This window comes from Anas platyrhynchos, chromosome 22 (assembly GCF_047663525.1).
Source record: "Anas platyrhynchos isolate ZD024472 breed Pekin duck chromosome 22, IASCAAS_PekinDuck_T2T, whole genome shotgun sequence".
Lineage (NCBI taxonomy): Eukaryota > Metazoa > Chordata > Aves > Anseriformes > Anatidae > Anas > Anas platyrhynchos.
This window is the reverse complement of record NC_092608.1, coordinates 7,637,501-7,657,472: the sequence shown is the minus strand read 5'-3', so window position 1 is coordinate 7,657,472 and position 19,972 is coordinate 7,637,501. Positions and strand designations below refer to the sequence as shown.

General features: G+C 42.6%; 1 protein-coding gene across 20 annotated transcripts in view; it reads left to right on the top strand.

The window, feature by feature from the left end:
* The window catches only part of EIF4G3 (eukaryotic translation initiation factor 4 gamma 3), a 152,347-nt gene that overhangs the window by 131,526 nt on the left and 849 nt on the right, over positions 1-19,972 (top strand). For all 20 annotated transcript variants that reach the window (XM_027443099.3, XM_027443094.3, XM_072026772.1 and 17 more), the window contains 14 exons: positions 258-390; positions 1,144-1,238; positions 2,831-2,924; positions 3,621-3,738; positions 4,998-5,221; positions 6,907-7,022; positions 9,206-9,378; positions 11,609-11,734; positions 12,657-12,738; positions 14,559-14,657; positions 15,594-15,740; positions 17,218-17,299; positions 18,748-18,894; positions 19,806-19,972. The exon at positions 19,806-19,972 is cut by the window's right edge and continues 849 nt beyond it. In XM_027443099.3, coding sequence (XP_027298900.2) covers positions 258-390; positions 1,144-1,238; positions 2,831-2,924; positions 3,621-3,738; positions 4,998-5,221; positions 6,907-7,022; positions 9,206-9,378; positions 11,609-11,734; positions 12,657-12,738; positions 14,559-14,657; positions 15,594-15,740; positions 17,218-17,299; positions 18,748-18,894; positions 19,806-19,972 — 1,803 coding nt within the window. The remainder of the gene's footprint in view (positions 1-257; positions 391-1,143; positions 1,239-2,830; positions 2,925-3,620; positions 3,739-4,997; positions 5,222-6,906; positions 7,023-9,205; positions 9,379-11,608; positions 11,735-12,656; positions 12,739-14,558; positions 14,658-15,593; positions 15,741-17,217; positions 17,300-18,747; positions 18,895-19,805) is intronic.

Genomic DNA, 19,972 nt, shown 5'->3' with positions numbered 1-19,972 from the left:
TCACTCCAGCCTTCAATCCCCACCAATATACACACCATAGCCTACATACAGAGTGTATACCTCTGACCTGTGGTGCTGCAGTAACCACGTCAGCAACATTGCCCAGCTCCACAAAGCTTTCTCCAGTCCCTCTGAGAGCGCCCCACTAACACGTCAGAAGCGTGGCAGGGGTAGGCGTTGCTCACCGTACTTGGAATACCCCATTTCCAATGCTCTGCTCCCAGAAGTATCGCTGAGCACGTTTGTTTCTCTCCTAGTGTAACTGGGTTTCGCGGAGAGCAGACCAAGGCCCAAAGACCATCGAGCAGATTCATAAAGAAGCCAAGATTGAAGAGCAAGAAGAACAGAGGAAGGTCCAGCAACTCATGACCAAAGAGAAGAGGAGACCGGGTAAAGTAAAAGCCAAGTTGGCCGCTTGGCTTTTAACATACCTTAAATTACTACTGGCCCTTGAAGTTGATGCTCACCTGAAGGTCAATTTGAAGTGACAGGTGCTTCTTGGAGGCATAGGGCCAAACCAGGCAAATCTTCTTGGTTCCCGAGGCATGGTAGTCCCTTGTGCTGGCTTAACGCATGCTCCTTGCTTTGTCCAGCCACAGCAAGGCACTGTTTTGCAGCATGACTGATCAGAACGGTGTCTTCCCTTCCAAAAAGGCTGGAAACAATTTTGTGGAAGTGTAGAGTAGCTTCAAAACAAATTGCAACTAGGATGATGTTTAAATATCCAGTAGAGTACAAATAGAAATCAGGTGGTATAAAAGTGCCAGTGAGAGCAGAAGTGCACAGAGAGCTTTCAGTACGGATTCTGGGGATAAAGGCACATGTTCTAGTAAAATGGATTAGCAAGCAGGGAAAACAAAGACTGGGACTGAGGAGTGCATGGAAACGTGTCATCTTTGGAATTCCTTAATACAAAGGATTATTAAAGTGCTGTGAAAACAGGCCATAAAGAAAATACAAGAGACTTTGTTTTAGTTATTCTGAAATTGGTATCAGTAGAAGGTAAGGAACTTGTGACTACTTAGATGGGTCTTAGTTTCCTTGGATAGAAACACGCCATCTTTTTCTCCTTGTGTTGAACTTGGAGTCTCCCAGGGTCCTGCTGGGGATGAGCTGAAGGTGGTTGTGTTTGTTGTCTGGCAGGTGTCCAGCGGGTCGATGAAGGCGGTTGGAACACTGTGCAGGGAGCAAAGAACAGCAGAGTGCTGGACCCCACCAAGTTCCTTAAAATCACCAAGGTAGGTGCCAGCACAAGACTCATTCAGATGCCAAGGTCTTACCAGATTGCATCCCTCCATCTAGGAGAGACTGTTACAGTGTTCACGGGTCAAAATTTGTGATTTGGGGGTATTTTAAATATCTAGAGTTAGTGCTGTGCATAAAAAACTCACAACGGAAAACTCCATTGCCTTCTAAATGTTTCTATTCTGGTTGTTCTAAGGGACAGCAGTACACATACACTTGCCTAGGTTTGTAGTGTCCTTTTAGTGACACAGAAGTTCTCTAAGTTGAAAAAGTGCACTTTATCAAATGATGAAAAGAGAATGCAAGTTGAGTAACTGTCTGATGCTGATGCAGCACATCAAAGGACTGTTACAGGAGTGTCAAACACCTGGCAGTATGAACCCTTTGCCTCAAATACTTAAGACCCATTCTGATGCTGCTTAGTAGAAAGGATTCCACGTGCAATTTGAAAACGAGTTCTTATCATATCACAGATAGCAGCACTCCAGACTTAAAAGACTCAGGTAGTATGAGAAGAACTGTGTCCACTTTTACCGTGTTTCTAGACTTGTATTCAATGCAGTTACATCTGTCAGTATGTGATCCGATTCCACATCTATCCTCCATATGAGCACCTTCCTGTTATTTGCCTTTGGAGTGATGTTTTTGCAGCATTTATCTCAGGCTGCAAGTTAGGCAAGCTAGGCGATTATTCCTATGTAAATGGTCTTCAGAACAGCCATGGGGTTTTTTGCCAAGGAGAACTCAGTCTGACATAAATCAGGGTGATTCCCAGACATTCCTGTGTCCCAGTTAATGTCACTCTCCCTGAATTTTACTCTCAGTGCCCGGATGTTCAGAGAGCTGTAAAGTAGAACCTGGACAGACTGCAGCCTTTCTGCAGATCAGGCTGTTTGTTCCTTGTGGAAGTCATAAAACAGACTCCAGAACTTAATTACCAAGAGGGATCCAGCCTGCTTTTGTCTGGGCTTACAGCTCATCTGGGAAAAGTCCTTCTACTCCGTTTAGTGCAATTACAGTACAAATAGACCTAGCTCCACAACAGCAGCATTATTGGGAGGTGAGAAGAGCTCATACAAAGAGATCTGCAGGGTCACAACCTCCTTGTCAATAAATTCGCCTACTGAGCATTGTAAAATCAATGTTCTCTTCTTGTCAAGAGGCTACTTTTCCCTTCAAGTTTGAAACTTACTGTTGTTCTTTGCCCTCTAAATTCTGTTTGTTACTGTGCAGATTTCCCCCAAAGCCATGACTGGTAGGTGGAGTGGATACCACAGGACCATTTTACTCACCACAAACAATCTGAATGTCTTCCGGGTACTGATACACTGGACTTTTTCCTCCTTAGTGAGCTTCATAGTTCCTGGTCATTATAAATGTCTTTCATTGACATTTCGGAAGAGGCTGTTTGTAATGACCTTTGTTGGTCGTATCCTCTGTCTTTGGCTAGAGTTCAGTCTACCAAAAATGCATTAAAGTGTATTTTGGTTTTCACATGATGGGTATCATTACAAAAGAAGTAGCCTGTTTGTAAATAAGATGCAAGATTTTCCCTTGTAACCACATGTCCTGATGTGTTTTACAGCCCACAATAGATGAGAAGATTCAGCTTGTGCCTAAAGCCCAGTTGGGCAGCTGGGGAAAAGGCAGCAGTGGTGGAGCAAAGGCAAGCGAGATGGGTAAGTCAGGACAAGTTCTCACCCTCTGCTTTTCTGCCAGCTGTTCTTGCCAGGAGTGGGTTTGGATGGGAATGCTCACAAATGCATTTCTTAAATCACACTGTACTGCAATGGTAACACAACAGCAAACCCTCAGTAGGAGCATCCGTTGTTTGAGGTGAGATTGAGCTGTGTGCTTAGCTCAGAAAAGAAAAACAGAAGGTGCAGTCGGGATAGATGTTGAATGGTTGTTGGTTTGGGGTGTTTTGTAAGTAATCAGTTGCACAAGGTTCCACCACCACTAATTAGCTCTAAGCAGATGTATCCTCCTGCTTTACCTGTCCTGTGGCTCATCAGGATGGGAAAGGGGGGGGTGGGGGGGTAGACAGGAGAAGGCAGAGAAGTATTTTTTCCCAAAAGAGCTTTTCATCTTGACACAACCAGCAGGTGAATCATTACAGTAATCCAGCCTCAAAATAAAAACAGCATTCATATGGAACGCTGGCATTACCGTAAGTCTGGTATGTTACAGGGAAATCTGTGCTTGTGACTGCCTGACAAGTGGGGATGAAGTGGAGCAGGACCAGCCCCTTCCCAAGCGTTCTCTCCCCATCACTCTGGAAATAGCCATTGCTTAAATGATTTTGTGATGCTGAGGTGTCAGCAGCTACTGACCTTCTTGTCCCTTTTACCTGTGTTGTCTTTACAATCTCCCAGACTCTTTACGACCAAGTGCCACTAGTTTGAACAGATTTTCTGCACTGCAGCCTCCAGTCTCATCTGTATCTGCCTCATCTGCATCCTCAGAATTAGATTCTCGCAGGGCCTTAACAAGGTAAGGTTTGGTCCCTTCAGCTGTCTGTACACTTGCGCTTTTCACTTGCTGCTCTAGCTGCTACTAGCATGCAGAAAGAAGAGAATTTCCTTGAGTTTCCAGGAATGGCTGGGTCATTTTTCCCTCTGTGGACTTCGAATTAACTTAAAACACATTAATCTTTTATACTATCTCTCATAGGAGAGACAGGTGGTATTAATTTTTAAAGCAGCTATGGTGAATGTTTTAGTTTCCATTTCTCAGCCCCCCTTTATCTGAAGGATATATTTGTTAGTAGTTTATAACATGTTCAAAACTGTTCGGATAAAATGTAATAAATAGGTGTGAAGGTTGAACTCAGTGGTAACGTATTAAGCCAGATAATTTGTTTTGTTTATCCAGAAAACATGCCTAAAACCAAATTTAGCAAGGCTCTTCGATTTCTGTGGCTGTCCCTGACCCCTGCCCATTAGCTGCGACCAAGCCTGCCCATGCATCCACATCATGCGATGCATACATAAGGCTGCACAGTCCTCTCACTTGCCCCAATTTCACCAGGCCTACAGCCACTCCTGCTTGTAGCATGAAACATATATTAAACCTTAATAATTTAGTAACTCAAGACATGATTTATAAATGTACAGTTTACTTAGAATGTCACTAGTTCTTCCTTCCAGTGCTCACCAGCTGCCATACTGCTTTGTCAGTCTGTCTCTCTGAAGTTTTTCTCAAGCTTATTCCTTTCTTTTTAACCTAAAACTCTGTCTTACCTAGAGGTTATTCAATTTGGGTAACATTTTGCACATCTTACTCATTGACACGTTAATTAATAGGACATGTCCTTGTCACCTGTTGTTGATAGCCTTCAATATTCTGAAGATATTTTTCAATAAATGAGTAAAAATACACCTCTCAGAGTATTTCACAGTAAATCAGTGCTTTTACATCATAAATGTCACCATTCTACATTTAAAACGGGTGCTATAAGGACTTCATTGCTTTTCCACATATTCTCTAGGAAGCATTGTCTCTGCCTGTCCACTCTGAATATTTGTTCTGAGTGTGTTTATGCATCTCTGAGACTTGAGCTGATTTTGATTATATTCTGTGTAGCAACAGCTGTAAAAAGTAGAGATGACAGTCCTGCTGGTTTGCTGCTATTGTTTGTTTGTTTGTTTGTTTTCCTGCTAATACTAGAAAGCTGTCCAGTATCTTTTCTAACATCAGAATTGTGAGCAGGGGTTACTTGTACTGTAAATGTGTGTGGTTTTGTTCTGCAGTCGCGGGAGCACGGGCCGGGAGAAGAATGACAAACCTCTCCCGCCTTCCCTCTCCCGTCCCAACACCTTCCTACGGGGCAGCAGCAGTAAAGAGCTGCTGCTCGACAATCAGGCGCAAGAGGAGCAGCGGAGAGAGATGCTGGAGACGGTGAAGCAGTTAACAGGTGGCATGGAGATGGACAGAAACAGCACAGAGGCAGAGAGGAACAAAGCCAAGGAATCTGGTAAGCTGCTCATCTGTGCTTGGGGAATCTTGCTGAATGCATGAAAAGGCTTAAGGGGAGAATCTGTAAGTAAAAGTGACAGATTTCTGTGCAGTGATGTGAGTATTTGGCCCGCAGTGACACATTGTCAAGCTGTGATAGTTGAGATCTGCCTCCCAAAGGTTTGTAACGCAACTGATTTATACAGGCCTTAGAGTCATCTCCTATCGCCAACTCCTTAGGATTCACTGGAGCTGAAAGGCCGCAGATACCAGTGAAACACCAGTAAATGGCGTTGTCCTTCCTACTGATACCCATTGTTACCACTGGTCTCTGGGACAGAAGTCCCCAAAATCAAGGGGCATCTTCTCAGTTCATCTCGTATCCTAAACTTTTCTCCCGTGATAAGTCACAGAGACAAGGTTTGAAGAGAATCAGAATACAGCATGTTGGGTGCTTGGAGGGGCCTTTCTGGTTATTTAAGGGAGATTTGGGTTTGTGTCTGTTGTTTGTTAATCACCAACTGGTTACAGAAATCAGCGCACCCAGAAGATAAAATCAGGCCTAGCTCCCAGTCACCGTCTCTCTGGGGTACTGTAGCCTCCTCCCCAGGCCAGAGCAGAGGTCGGGATTGTTTTAGTGGTCCCAAGGCATAATTCCAGAGCCAAGCATTTTCAGTGCAATGCCACATGCTTTCTCCTGCACTTGCATTTCCTCCAAGTTTCTGCATGCTGCAGATCCCACTGATTTCAGCAGTGTTCATACATGCTGCAATCTACAAGGCCAAAATCCCTGATCAGTTCTGCAGTTGCCTCTTCTGTGTCCAGTAAAATCCTGTCTACCCATCCTGTACACGAGCAGCCATCTGGGGCAGGGGCAGACCATACACGGGATCTTTTTAGCGCTGCCTTGTTGCCAGCCCTCATCCCAAGCAGGTCTCAGTGCAGCGTGGTGTTAGCACCCGCTGGGGTGGCTTGTCACCTCGTCAGTGCTGCAGCTTCCGCTTTTTGATCCTGCCAGCTTGAGGTGATTTGTTAGTGAGAAAGTACTGAGGACATTTAAGATGACATTGCCTGTGGACACAGCTTTTGCAGTAGGTACAGCGTTTTGATTCTTCCTTAGGAAACATCTAGAAAGTGCTATTGCAGTAGAAGTGGCGAGGAGAACATCTTGACCCCCATGACACAGCACACTGATTGCTTCGGGAGGAAGGTTCATAAAAGACTTCATGGGAAGTGAGGTTTTGGGGTTTGGGAGCGTGACCAGGAGATTACCTGGGGTGGCTGCCCATCACAGTCAGCATGTTTAAAATTTGTAGCATACTGTCAAGAGCTCCTCTAACAGCTCAAAGCATAATAATTTAATATTGATAGTGCTTTGAAGGTGTTGCATCCCATGTCACTGCCATTGTTTCTACAAGAAGGTTGATTTGCAGCGTTACTGGGAGTTCATATAGGGGAAAATGTAACTAAGAAAGAAGCAATGCAGGCCTGATGATGAGTCAGAAAACACACCCCGCGCTTGTTATTTCAGCCATCGCATTCCTGCTTGTAAATCATCTTTGTTCCAGTTATCACAGCAAAGCTTGCTATGGACTGCGGCTGGACAACCAGCAGGAACGGCTCTGACTTCTGTTTTCAAAATGTCATCTTTGCAAACAGTTCTGATTTACCATTTCCAAATGCTTTTTTTTTTGTTTCTACCAGTCAAGCCAGAAGCTCCCCCAGCTCCAGTGCAAGAGAAGCCTTCGCTATCAGAAGAAGAAATAGAGAGAAAATGCAAATCTATCATTGATGAGTTCTTGCATATTAATGATTTTAAGGTAAGCAAAATGAGAACCTTGTGTAGCACAAAGATCTGCAGCTGTGGGGCTTGAGAGCATTTTCTCTCCAGGAACAGCAGAAGCACCCGGTTCTCAGAGGTAGCAGAAGCAGTGGGGCCTGTTAAAATTTGGGTGGCAGCAGTTCCGTGAGTGTTTTCTGCCCTGCTGGTAGTAGGAAAAATAGGCCAGTTTGTGCGTTTTAAGTAGGAAGATGTATGTGTTTCTGTCATGAATCACTGAGCAGCTCCATAATAACTGCAATTTTGGAAGCAGAAATGCTAGTGGGAAAATAAACTGAGGTTTTCATTTAGTTATCAAAGCATGTGCTGTTGTGATCTGGAGGCAGATAAAGCAATACTAAATATTGAACAAACCACTCTAGAGTATTTTTAATAAACATTGAAAATTACCGAGCAGCTGTCATAACTTCCTAGTTAAAGGTTGCAATTTTGTTTCCCTTGTAAATGGATTTTTAGCCTGTCCAGGGAGTTATACAAGAAGTATTACATTAGCTGCAGAGCCAAATGGTTTGATTTTTTGCTGAAATAAATTCTAGAAACGCACAAAGTTTGAAATGACAGTGCTAGGGTCGAGTTTGGCACCCTAAAAATAGTATTGCTTCTTGCGTTTTGTAGCCTTTCCAATTAAAATCAGGAAAGGGAATATCCTTATGGCTTGTTTGGGGCTCACATCTAGTCGTCTAGTTATCAGGAAAAGTTTGTATCAGAATTCTTTTCAGGAGAAAATTCTGATTTGGAGAAAAAATACTCTTTGATTTGCAATATCCCCAAGCTTGCTGGCTTGGCAGATCTCAGCAGGAGGAGGCAGAGGACAGCTGGGCCAGTTAACAAAGTAGTCTCCAGTCCTTTTTCTTTTTCAAGTAGACTTCAGAGTCTAACCCCTGGATGTGCAGGGCTAAAAGAGGTGCTTCAGTTTCTGGTTTCTGTGCTTGCAAATATGATGACTTCTTTTTTTATGGCTGGATGGGAATACAGTTGAATTGTGTTAGACAAGTGTCCATCTGGTTAAAAAGGACATCAGATTGAGGCAGTGCATTTGCAATAAGAAGTTACTTGATAACTTTAAAATCTCAATGCCCTTCATATGTGACAAAGTTTCTGACAAACGCAGCTTAAACTCACATTAATAGACCATATACGAGTGCTTGTGTTAATGTAGGATATAGCAAAGGAATAGTGTTGAGTTTGGTCTTTGCTATTTATCTGCCTGTAAATGAAAGCGGTTGAGCTGTACGTCAGCGCCCAGTGCCAGCAGGGCTGCCCAGCGGCATGGTCACCTCTCTGTCCTGGAGAAATGGGGATCCGTCAGGCACGTCTGATCTCTGACTGAGCATGCGGTCTGGGACTGCCGAAATCCTGACCTGAGGAAAACAGCCAGCTGGGGCCTCCAGCATTGCAGCTGGGGATGCCAGTTCTTGATAACCAAAGGCATAACCTAAGACAAACAGCAGATGATGTTTAGCTGGGAGACTGTTGAGATACATTGGGCTGAACCTAGACAGTCAATGGAAGATCTTTGCAGATGACAGTGGACATCTTTTGAAGTGTGACAGAGCGTTTCTCTGGAAGTCTGTATTTAAGAGCATTTTATTTGCTTAGGTTGCAAAATGTACATGCCAGAAAGTAGAAGCTTTATAAGGAGGAGGTTTTCCTTCACATGGTACCTGCGTTTTCTGCTTCTTTATATGGTGTGTTTTTTTAAGCAGGCATTCCTGTGCCAGGCCAGATATTTCGTCTTTTTGACTTGGCTTGATATTTTATGAAATGATAGGCATTTTGGTGGCATCCAAAAGACAATTCCTGTCCTTACACTTAGCAGCCAAGCTGTACCCTGGAGCATGATAGTTTATTCTAAAAATTTTGTTGCCTGCACAGTCTAAATTCTCATCTTTTTTTTTAATTCCTGATTGCCATTTCAGTGGTGATTTGTGATGAGGTTCCACAGCCTAGTTCAGCACCTTCGTCTTCAATAAATACCCATTTTCAAAAGAAAAATCAAAGCCAGGAGTCTCCTGACCTGCCATCAGAAAACTCCCCATCCCATACGCCAGCTGCTAAGCAGTGCACCCAAAGCTAGTAGTAAACATCCTTCTGCGCCACTTCTTGCTTTGTTTTGTTGATGTTTGCAGTTCAGGCAAATGATCCTGCATGTCGTTTGAACAGGAAGCAATGCAGTGCGTGGAGGAGCTCAGTGCCCAGAATCTGCTGCCTGTTTTCGTGCGAGTGGGAGTGGAGTCGACACTTGAGAGGAGTCAGATCACCAGGGATCACATGGGCCAGTTATTACATCAGTTGGTGCAGTCAGGAAAGCTGAGCAAGCAGGATTTCTTCAAGGGGTTTGTATTCTGCACACAGAAGCGGATACTTTTCTTGAGCGTTCATTGCAGATGAGCACTGTTTGTGTTGGCCAAGAATGATTTCCCTCTTTGCTTTCATATCCTATTCTCTCCATGCATCCTTTTTGAAGGAGCATTTCCACCTTCAAATTGTATACTGACAATTAATGTAAATATTTTAGTGTATTTTTAACTATTTCAGATGCTTTAATGAAAGTAAATATTTTTGTACTTATGTAAGTATTTATTTCTAAGCAAATATGGAGGTGTATATTTAAATGCGTGTGTTTAGATTTCCATTTTGCAATGTGTTTGTCAATGTTCGGCTTTTGGCAAATCATTAAATATGATTGAAAGGGGAGGAAAAAGATAAAAATCTACAGGTGACATTAGTGCCTGAAAGCTCCATAGTCTGAAGTCTGGAGCATCCCCAGAATGGCAGTCACCCTCGCACTGGTGAAAACTTCTGTATGTATGGGACTTCGCCCATACAGTGCCATTGCTTGGGGCAGCTCAACTTCAGGGTGCAGACATGGCCTCAGGGGTCTGTGAAGGAGGACGTGCACCAGATACGGTTTCAGATGGGAAAGGTGTTCATCAGAGAACTGAGTTTCAGTTGCTGGCTCATTTCAGCTCTCAGATGGTAACTGACTGGATGTGAGTGCTGTCCGGTTGTAAAAGGAACCCGGGAGGGATCCCTGGCACCACTCAGTCCTTGCTAGGGCTTAGAACAGGGTGGTTAAAATGGATAGCTGTGAAAAGCAGCCAGAGAACAGGGAGATGAAATAATGCTTTCAAATGCTGAGTTTCTGCATATCTTGCTGCTTTTATTTGAACCTTGTCTCACTGTGGTACTGCTGACAGCTCCAGTGGTGATCCCCGTGCTCCCACATCTGGCAGTGAATTTCATCATGATGAAATTGAGTGGCTCATGGGAAAAGTTTAGGCAGCCTAAGTTCAAAACTGTATAAAATAGCAATACAAAATACATCCCCAGGTAGCATGCTTGTGTGTGTCCATGCAGTTGCTGATGATTGAAGCAAGTTGTTTGAAGCGACACGTTCCCATAATGGGTTGTGATTAAAGCTGTCCCTGTGTTTCCTAAGGTGTGGACAAGTAGTTGTGATGCCAAATAAGTAGAATCATGATGAAATAGTAGGATGTGTGGTTTAAATATGGCATAAACAAAGTAAAATAAATAGGTCCTGAAGCTGATGAAAGGGCGAGTGCCCACCATGGTTTTCAATGGGCACATAAGAAGAACACTATAAACCACTACTATTATTCATGCAAGGCAAATTACTCTGTAATTAGTGGTTATGGGATGAGTGCTGGTCCCAGCATAGGTCTGGAGAGATACACAGCAGGAAACCAAATTCTGGCAAAAGTGCTCAGGCAAACTAAGTTGAACAGAGGACATAAAGAGACAAGTCAAGGTGATGGTTCCTGCTTAGAAGCTGTACCCCAGAATTTTTGAGCTTTTAAGGCAGAAATGGACGACAATCAGGACTGGCAGGAGAGCCAGAGAAATTACTATCTTGTACCAGGTATGAAAAGTGAAGCTACCTACAAGGCTTTTATCAAAAAGAAAAATTTTGAACAACTCTGGAAACTGTATTGGTTTCCAGAGTTGGGGAGCAGTTCTGTAATTCAGCCTGCTGCATTTTCTGTTCCTGATGACCCTTCTCTAACTGGTTTGAGCAAATAGCTTGTGGAGGAAGAATCCAACCACCTTCTTGTGTATTGAACTTTCTCTTACGTTGTTTTACTTATTCATCAACATTTTGCTGATTGCCTTACACTTGGACCTATGTTATTATTAATCCCCCTTCTGTAAATGTTTGGATTTTTTAAGAAGGCTCAATTTATTAGATCCTTTAAAGACAAAAATGCTGTTTACATATACAGGATTGTGCTGGTTAGCAAACAGCTTGTTCCTGGGATATAAGAATTACTGTATATGAAACTTTCCTGGATGTGTTGTCTCTACCTACTGGTTTTACAGAATACACTGCATTTTCCACATGCTCTGCATTACTGTATAGAGGAATTTACTCCTAGCAGTTTTGAATCACTTGAAAGCATAACACATCAATAGTATTCTTTGTTATTCTTTGTTATCTTGGTTTGTTTTAACAAAGGATTTTTTAAATGTAGACATTTACTTTGCAGGAAAAGCCTCAATTTGAGTTGTATTTAATGCTTGACGCTCTTCTTCTTTTTCCTAAAGGTTTTCAGATACCTTGGAGATGGCAGACGATATGGCCATAGATATACCCCATATTTGGTTGTACCTAGCTGAGTTGGTGACCCCCATGTTAAAAGAAGGAGGAATCTCTATGAGAGAACTTATACAGTAAGTACTGCTGCTCTTTTTCAGTGGTGGTTGAGCCAGAGCCATCTGCCTGGCTATGCCACGGTATTTTGACAACATGGTTCCCATCAGCAGATAAAAAACGTATAGTATTAAGGGCTCAGCTTCTCCTTTGAGTTGCTGCAGGGCTTGCTGCACGCTTTTTGGGACTCTAATTTGCACCAAAAGGAAAGCTGTGATGGGAAGGGAGCTTGCTGCTCTGTAGACATGGTTCAGGGGTGAAAGTTTTATCAATAAGTATGCTACAATCCTGTTTGTTTCAGTTGAGCTAAAAAATAACCTGATGTTATACAGTCAGTGTCATTCAAAAGCACGCTGAAGCTCTGAGAATTGGATTTTGTGAGAGCAAGGTATCATGCACATCTCTTTGTCTTGGAGTGTAGTAACAACTGTCTGGGTGTTGCCTTAAACATGGGCACAAAACCTTGTTGGCAAGGCTGGAAACTGATTCCAGGACCAAAGTTCCTCTATTTTGTACGTGTCCTTATACATTTGGGGATTAACTAGAAGTCAACTGAATGGTTCCCTTTTCCTGTAAGTAGTGTATTAAGAAAAATAATAGCCTTTTTCCCCCCAAAGCTCCGATCTTTTAGGGTCCTCCTACCTGAATGCAACATCCCACAAAAAATGAGTGGATTTGAACTGACTAAAAAATTAAAAAAATATATCGGTAATAAGCACTGTTGTAGCAAGTGCACTGCATCACTAACGTCCATTTTATTAGCAGTGCTAGCTAGCTCAAATCCTTTATCCCTGCCAGAAGTTAAAGCTGTTCTCGTGCCTCAGTTTGATCACTACCCCTTGCCTTGCATTCCAGACTTGGAGCGCTGTTTAATGAGAATTTAACTGTCTTCAGAAATGATTCAAAATATAAGAGAAAATATCTGTTTTTCTTCCATTCTAGAGAATTTAGCAAACCTTTGCTTCCTGTGGGAAGAGCCGGGGTCTTGCTTGCTGAAATCTTGCACCTTCTATGCAAACAAATGGTAAGTGTCCAGGTGTACTGTAGATAAGAGCTGGATGCAACAAGTGTATGTTTATGCATGAAGCCTACATGCTCACATTTCCCACAAGAAGACATTTAGGGATGGACCAGCCAGTCCAGATAACTTAGGAAACCTGCTTCTTCTTCATCCCCAGTTTCAAACCAAGCCTTGCGAGGTTCCAAAAAGTTAACTTTTTTTTTCTCATCACTTTTCCCTTTTGCAGGTACCTTTGCACCTGGCTTCTTCCAGAAGCTAGGGTGCTGAAATACTGCAAGAGGGACATTCTCAAGGTATTTCTGGGCTGACCAGAAGCAGCAAGTGCCGGAAATCTTGCGAGAGAGCTGTTCTTGCAGACCGGAGAGGTTCTGAGAGTTCGGATAAGCTCCAGATGGCCTCTCAGACTTCTGGATGCTTATCCAAACTAAACCTGCCAACTCTTAAGACTCACCCATCTCTAGGGGTAGTGACACCTTTTCACCCTGTAACTTCTAGAGCTCTCTTACACATTTCACAGTCGTGTGTACGAACAGTTTGGTGATTTCCCTATAACTCTGTCTCCATTTTTGTCTTTTTTTTTTTTTTTTTTATCCAGCTAAATACTGCACTATGGATAGTGTCTATTTTAAACCCTGTAAAATCCCTCACTTGCCTTTTTATTTTTTTTTTTAGCATGCATTCAAATAAGGGTGATTGTTCCAGGAGCATTTCAGGCTAGCAGTACAAATAGTGGCTTTTAATTTATTTTAGTCTTATGCTTGTTTGGACAGTCATGTTCTTTTTTGTTTGATTGCATTTTATTTTTCCTTCCTCTGTTCTGTGAGAGAAAAGTTGCTGTGCTCTGAAGATTTGAAAGACAGGCTTGGGTTTCTGGCATAGCTTTATAACTCTATCTTGTCCGGTCCAATACTTGGACTTGGGTATTTCAGGTTAGGTGTTTTAATGCAATAATAGTCATCTAATCCAGATCCTGATGAACTGTAGCAGGAACTATGCACGAGTAGCATTTAATAATCCACATTGTAAATTTAAGATTGTAATCTGCTTTGTAAATGGAAAATTGAGCTGCTTTTATTAGTGTTTAACCTAGGCTACACAGCGATGTCCCTTGTGCAGGTGCTATGAGGTAAAAGTTTTTGCAAAGCATTTGAGGGAAAAGAGCTGGTTGTTACTAGGATTTTTATTCTTGTCAGAATTGTGCATATGTTGTGTTGGACAGGATACCAAAACGCCAGTGCAACGTAGGTTGATAGTATATGTGCTGCAAAGAAGTCTTTCCTCAAGGTTTGCAAATTCTCAAAATTAAACAGTGAACTTGGTGTTATGTACCTGAATGTGAGGTTTGATCTCTGCGCAGAAAATAGTCACGTAAATAATTTTTTTCTAAAAAATAGCTGACTTACCAGCGCAGGGCGGAATGAGTTATGGAGCAAGTTAATGGCAGAGGCAGGAGAGAAATCAAAGTCGTCGAACTGCCAGCTCTGTCATGGCCATGGGAAACTGTGCCTTATTCAGATGTGTCCCTTCTCATAGGTAGCCTCTGGCTGAAGCTGTTGCACACCCCATATGTCACATTATGCCTTGTTTATTACCCACCACCGTGGCATTTGACCACTTTACAAGATACGTATACGTGTGGCAGGATTATGTATATGCTTTCTCTTGCACGGGATTTCCAGACATTTTCACTTCATTGCTAGGCATCTTGTTTGGTGGCTGAACGGTTCTTTATTTCTCCCAACACAGCTGCACCACTCCAGATTTTGTGAGCTCCCATGGTTGTCTCTCAAGTCTTTCAAATGACCAAACTGTTTGTGTTTCAGAGCCATAAGAAAGTGGGAGCCTTATGGAGGGAGACTGGCCTCAGTTGGAAGGACTACTTACCTGAAGGGGAGGATGTACATACCTTTCTCATGGAACAAGTGAGTTAAGAGCAAGCATCTGCTTAAAGACTTTTCACGCTGACTTTTGGCTTTCCATCCCATTTGTGGATCTTGTTCCATCCCATCCTTGTGTATAGTTGGTATGGGTCGTGGGATGAAATGTCTCCTTCATTAAGGTGAGGTTAGATGATTCCAGCATCTCTGTTCTGAACTGCCAGCAGGTTTGTCCTCTGTGATCCGAGGCATGCATCTCCCATCAGCTGGCTTCCTCCAGTAGATGTATTTCTCCTGAAGGAGGGAATGAACTCAAGAATTAATGAGAATTAATGTCCTGCAAGCAGAAGGGTCAAAATAAATGATAACAATTATTTAGTTGTTCCACCCTGCAAATGATCTCAGAGGGTTTCACAAAGCAAGGAGCCAAGCCTCATGGAGGGCACTTTGCAGCTGTTGCCAGTTGTTGCCTTATTAAGGAGGGAGCTGGAGATCTTCTTTTGGAGCCCCCAGGCAATCCACTGCCCTGTTTTGGCTCTTAGGAAGCATTGCACCGCAGAAAATGAAATGGGTTCCCAAGGCCTGATGATTGGTGGGGGGACTGCAGATCCTCTGTCACATTTTATAAGAATTGGGGCGTTAGTTGCAATTTTTTGAGCAAATGTCAACTCTAGTAATTGCAATCCAGCTCCCTGTAGTTTTAGTTGAGCAACATGGACTTTGTTTTGTGCATATGCATACTGTGCAGGGCTGGAGTTGTTCTGGGGTGCCTCATTGTGTTTGCTGGATAATGCAATTCCCACATTTGTAAAATGTTTTGTAGTATTTGGAACAAGAAAGTATGTAAATCGTTGTACTGATAGCTTAGCTTTTGAAAGATGTGGAAAACAGAATGAAGTGTAGCTTGCTGTCTCAATTTGGTATAACTCAGAGTAGGAAAGTTAATTTAACTAATTCTCATCATCACTTCTGATGTTGCAGAAGTTGGACTTCACGGAGTCTGACTGTTCCAGTTCCTCAGAAGCACTTTCAGAGAAAGAACTCTCTGCAGAAGAGCTGAACAAGCAGCTAGATAAACTCATTGTTGAGGACAAGGCGAATGATGAACAAATCTTTGACTGGGTAGAGGTATAAAAACTATTTACACCCTCCCTGCACACAGTTTATTACCTGCTTTTGTGAATGTTTTCTCATCTGAAGGAGCATCTCTGCAGTCTGTCGGGTCACTTTGCATTTGTACAGTGCCAGGCACGAGTTATCTGGGGGGAAAACTGCTGGGAGACAGCCTTCAAGACCCAGTAACTGGCACAGAGTCCCTTCCTTATTGCTGCGTTAGTTCCACTGAGGTGGGAAACTCAGAGGCATTGACAGCCCTCACCTGTATGTTAGTGGTTGAGACACAAATTATCTTCATGGTGAGCTGTCTCTCATCTTTTGTTTCAAAGGATTCCATTATACTTCCACAGTGCCTCCACACTTGCCTGATTAAGTTGTGGTGTAACAAGAAACAGCACACCTAGGCACGGTCAGAACTGAGAAGTAATTGTGATGTTGATTTTTTTTTCTTTTGTTCTCCTGTCTAGGCTTAGAACACTTAGAATAATCAGGTCTCTGCAATCACACTTCCAAAGAATTAAATTTTATATATAGTTAATTAGTTACTACAACATAGGCTTTAGGAAGAAAGATTTTTAGTTGTATTAACGTGCAACTGTGTAACTTTCTGCTTACATCCCACAGACTGTTAGACTCCAAACACACTGCTTCTGGTTTGTGATTACTTTTTAGACTGAGTATGCTGTTACATTCTTTCTTCTCAAATAATGAATTAAAAATGTCTCATTGCTTTTTGTGATTGACCTTAGCAAATGATCCCCTGCCCAACTGCATGCCCTGCCGTGCTGCAAAAATGTCCTTTGGGCGGTCATTCAGGGCACCACGTACCTTTCCCAGTGTTCTGGACCAGGCTTTGCCCTCTATCTCTGGCTGCATCCTTTAAGCCAGATTTTAAGCATTGTGCGTGTAATGATACTTAGCCTGATTCATTTAGATCTGTGCTTACAGCTAAATCTCAGTCAGCTTCATTTCAGTTATTTCTGTTGCTGGAGGAATGTATTTGAAATGTCATTTTCTGTGGCTGTTAGAGAAGTAAAAAGTGGAATGAAAGAAGCACTGAAAATCTGGGGACACCCACAGGCTCTCTTTCTAGTCTTGGACAAGTTATGTAGCCATTCTGTGAATTTCTTCTACAGAGCAAACAAATCTGTATCCAAGGAGCATTCTTTAAAATTTGTTGAAAAAGCCTAAAGCTCTTAGCAAATGTATAAGGGTGCTGTAAATGCCAAGTATTGTTGTTTTAGTTTTTCTTGAGACAATGACTGGTTGTGGGAGTAGATAAATGGAGTATTGATCGCAAGAGAACTGTTGTTGCATGTTTATGTACCTGAGATATTCCCAGGGACTGAATGAGAAAGCTGAAGTTCTGCACGGGGGTGAATTGGGTTCCAACTCAAGCAGTTTACGCTGAATTCAGCAGTGGAGTTTGGAAACAGTTGTTCTTACACACCCGCGTGTTTTTAACTGGTCCATTTACTCTTGATTTCAGGCTAATCTAGATGAAAGCCAGATGAGTTCACCTACATTCCTTAGAGCTTTAATGACAGCAGTTTGTAAAGCAGCTATTATAGGTGAGTAACTTGCAGTGTAAACACCATACAAACAAAAAATGCAAAGAGTTATTTTACAGTTGTCGGGTTTATGTCATTCCTCCCCCTCCCCAAGCTGTTTATCATCATACAGTAAGATTTTTGAACTTTGTTGAATTTTAGTGCTGAGGAGCAGGATGCATTCCCCCTGCGACAGCCAGGAACACTGCTGGTAGGGTGTTCTCAAGGCCCTGATGTGTCCCAGTGACCTTGCATGAGCAGATGTTTCAGACAACTGAGTAATACCAGATTGTTCATTGGTTTTTCTAGAGAAGGTGGAAATGTGCTAGACGTTATTAAGTTAATTAGCATTTCCACTCCTGTGTCAGCAAGCTTGCGTGGGCACTCTACCATCGCAGATTGCCACATGTGAGTTGGAAACGTGGGTTGCAGAATAGAAGCCAGCTTGAGTATCTGTCTTGTTAATAGTTTTATGTCCAAAGCAAGTTACATTTTTAGAAAGACAGTTTATATGAATTATTTGTATGTACAGCAGTTGGTTGGAAGTGGAGGAGGTGGATTCCCAAGTCAGACATGTGAGCCTCAGACTCCCAGGGGTACTTGAATAAAGCGCTGCAGACAGAAACGTCTGGTCAGTTCACATTGGTTTCTTTAATTTTACTGGTGGCATCTGGCAAGACAAAAAATTGTGCTTGTAAAGCACCCGCTTCTGCTCCTAGCTGTAAGAGTCATGCTCAGAGAAAATGGTCTGAACTTCATTTTGTTGGAAGGATGTGAGGGAAAGATGCAGGCCCGGCTCCTTTCTGCTCAGAGAACGGAACCTTTCTGATGCCACCTAGTGTTAGTGGCAAAGTGGCACAGGATTTTATGGCAAATGTTGAAGGGCTTCGTGATGAATCTCTGCTGGGGGTGTATCTGAAACATCTTGTTCTGTTTTACTTTTTGACCTTGCCTCTAATTGAGGGTTTTTTCTTTTGTTTTCAAAAATCTCTTAATTATGTTGTATGATCTACTTTAAAAGCTGCTAATTTACCCATGTTGCTGACAGACTTCTAACGTATTTTTATGTTCCTGATTTCCTGTGTTGTGTGTAGCTGATGGTTCTGTTTCTGCCTTTACTATTTTTAGGGGGGGAAATCTAAAAACTTTCTATATAGCTGAGATTTTAACTCCAGCCATTGCACCCACTTTGGACATGATTTGCACTGCAAAGTTAGGTTGTAATTTGTATATTTCAGCTGACTGGTTGGGGCCAGGAGCACTGCAGATGTTGGTTGAATTGGGAAAGCATAAAAATCAAGACTTCCAGAAAAAGCCTTTGATCTGAAATACTTCCTATTGTTTCTCATCGTCTTTTCTCTCAAAGCTAACCTGTATCTGTAATTTCTACTTGATAAATAAAGGAGATAAAAGATCCACTCCTGCTGCTATCTACCGAAGCTGACCCTATTTTCTTCTCTTCCCTTCAGCGGACTCTTCTAGCTTCCGTGTGGACACTGCTGTTATCAAACAGAGAGTGCCGATCTTACTGAAGTACCTAGACTCAGACACAGAGAAGGAACTACAAGCACTTTATGCACTACAAGCATCAATAGTAAAACTTGATCAGCCTCCTAGTAAGTGCACTGGGGTCTTGAACCCTGACAGCTTAAGGAAAAGTTGTTTCTGTTAAAGTCCAGCAATAGAGTCTGGAAGAGGATTGTGCTCTTCTTGACAATGGAAACAAAATTTACCTTTGTACATAGCGTCTGACAGAAAATAGCATACAGTGATTTCTGCTTCTCCAGATAACAGCTTTTAGAGAACTGCAGTTTGTCAAATGCTTTGCTGGAGGTGGACTTTTCTCCTGATTGATCCTATAAGCAGCCATGCAGAAGGAAGGACAAATGTCAGTGATGTAAAGAGAGATTTAAAAAAAACAGTTATCTGTTAAGGTTTACAATACCTGCACATGTGAGAGCACTGTGCGTTGTAATTGCATTATTTGCTGCATCAAAGGAGTTGGACAACTGATGTCTTGTCCCAGAAACACTGTTGACAAATGGTGTGGGAAAGAGGCAGGGGACTGCAAGAGGAACAAGGGTACCCAGGCAGTCTGCAGCACATAATGAAAGAGTGCACAAAACCACCCAACTTGATCATACTTAGCTTTAAGGGGCTAGGCATTTTTTCTCTCTCCTGCTGAGCTACATAAAATCAGGTATTGGAGAGCAGCTGAGCTGCATGGAAAGGAGAATGGGCAGTTGTGGATTGCCAGCCGGTCCCTAAATAATATGTTCTCACGGCCACTTTCCCTTTTCTGCAGAGCATATGTTATCCCACAGCATCAGAGGGACCTGTTTTCCCTCTCAGCTGTGTCTAACCAGCCAGGAAGCAATAACTCAGTGACAGATCTTCCTTTTACTTGTGTCTGCATCTCTTGCATTAAAGGTCACATTAATCCCCTTATCCGTAACCGCGTCTTTGTCTACTGACTGAAACTGTGCAGTACTAACAGATGTTCTCTCCCATTATTCCATTACTGCAGATTTGTTACGGATGTTTTTTGATTGCCTGTATGATGAGGAGGTAATATCGGAGGATGCCTTCTACAAGTGGGAAAGCAGCAAGGACCCAGCGGAGCAGAACGGGAAAGGAGTAGCGCTAAAGTCTGTCACAGCATTCTTCACATGGCTACGGGAGGCCGAAGAGGAG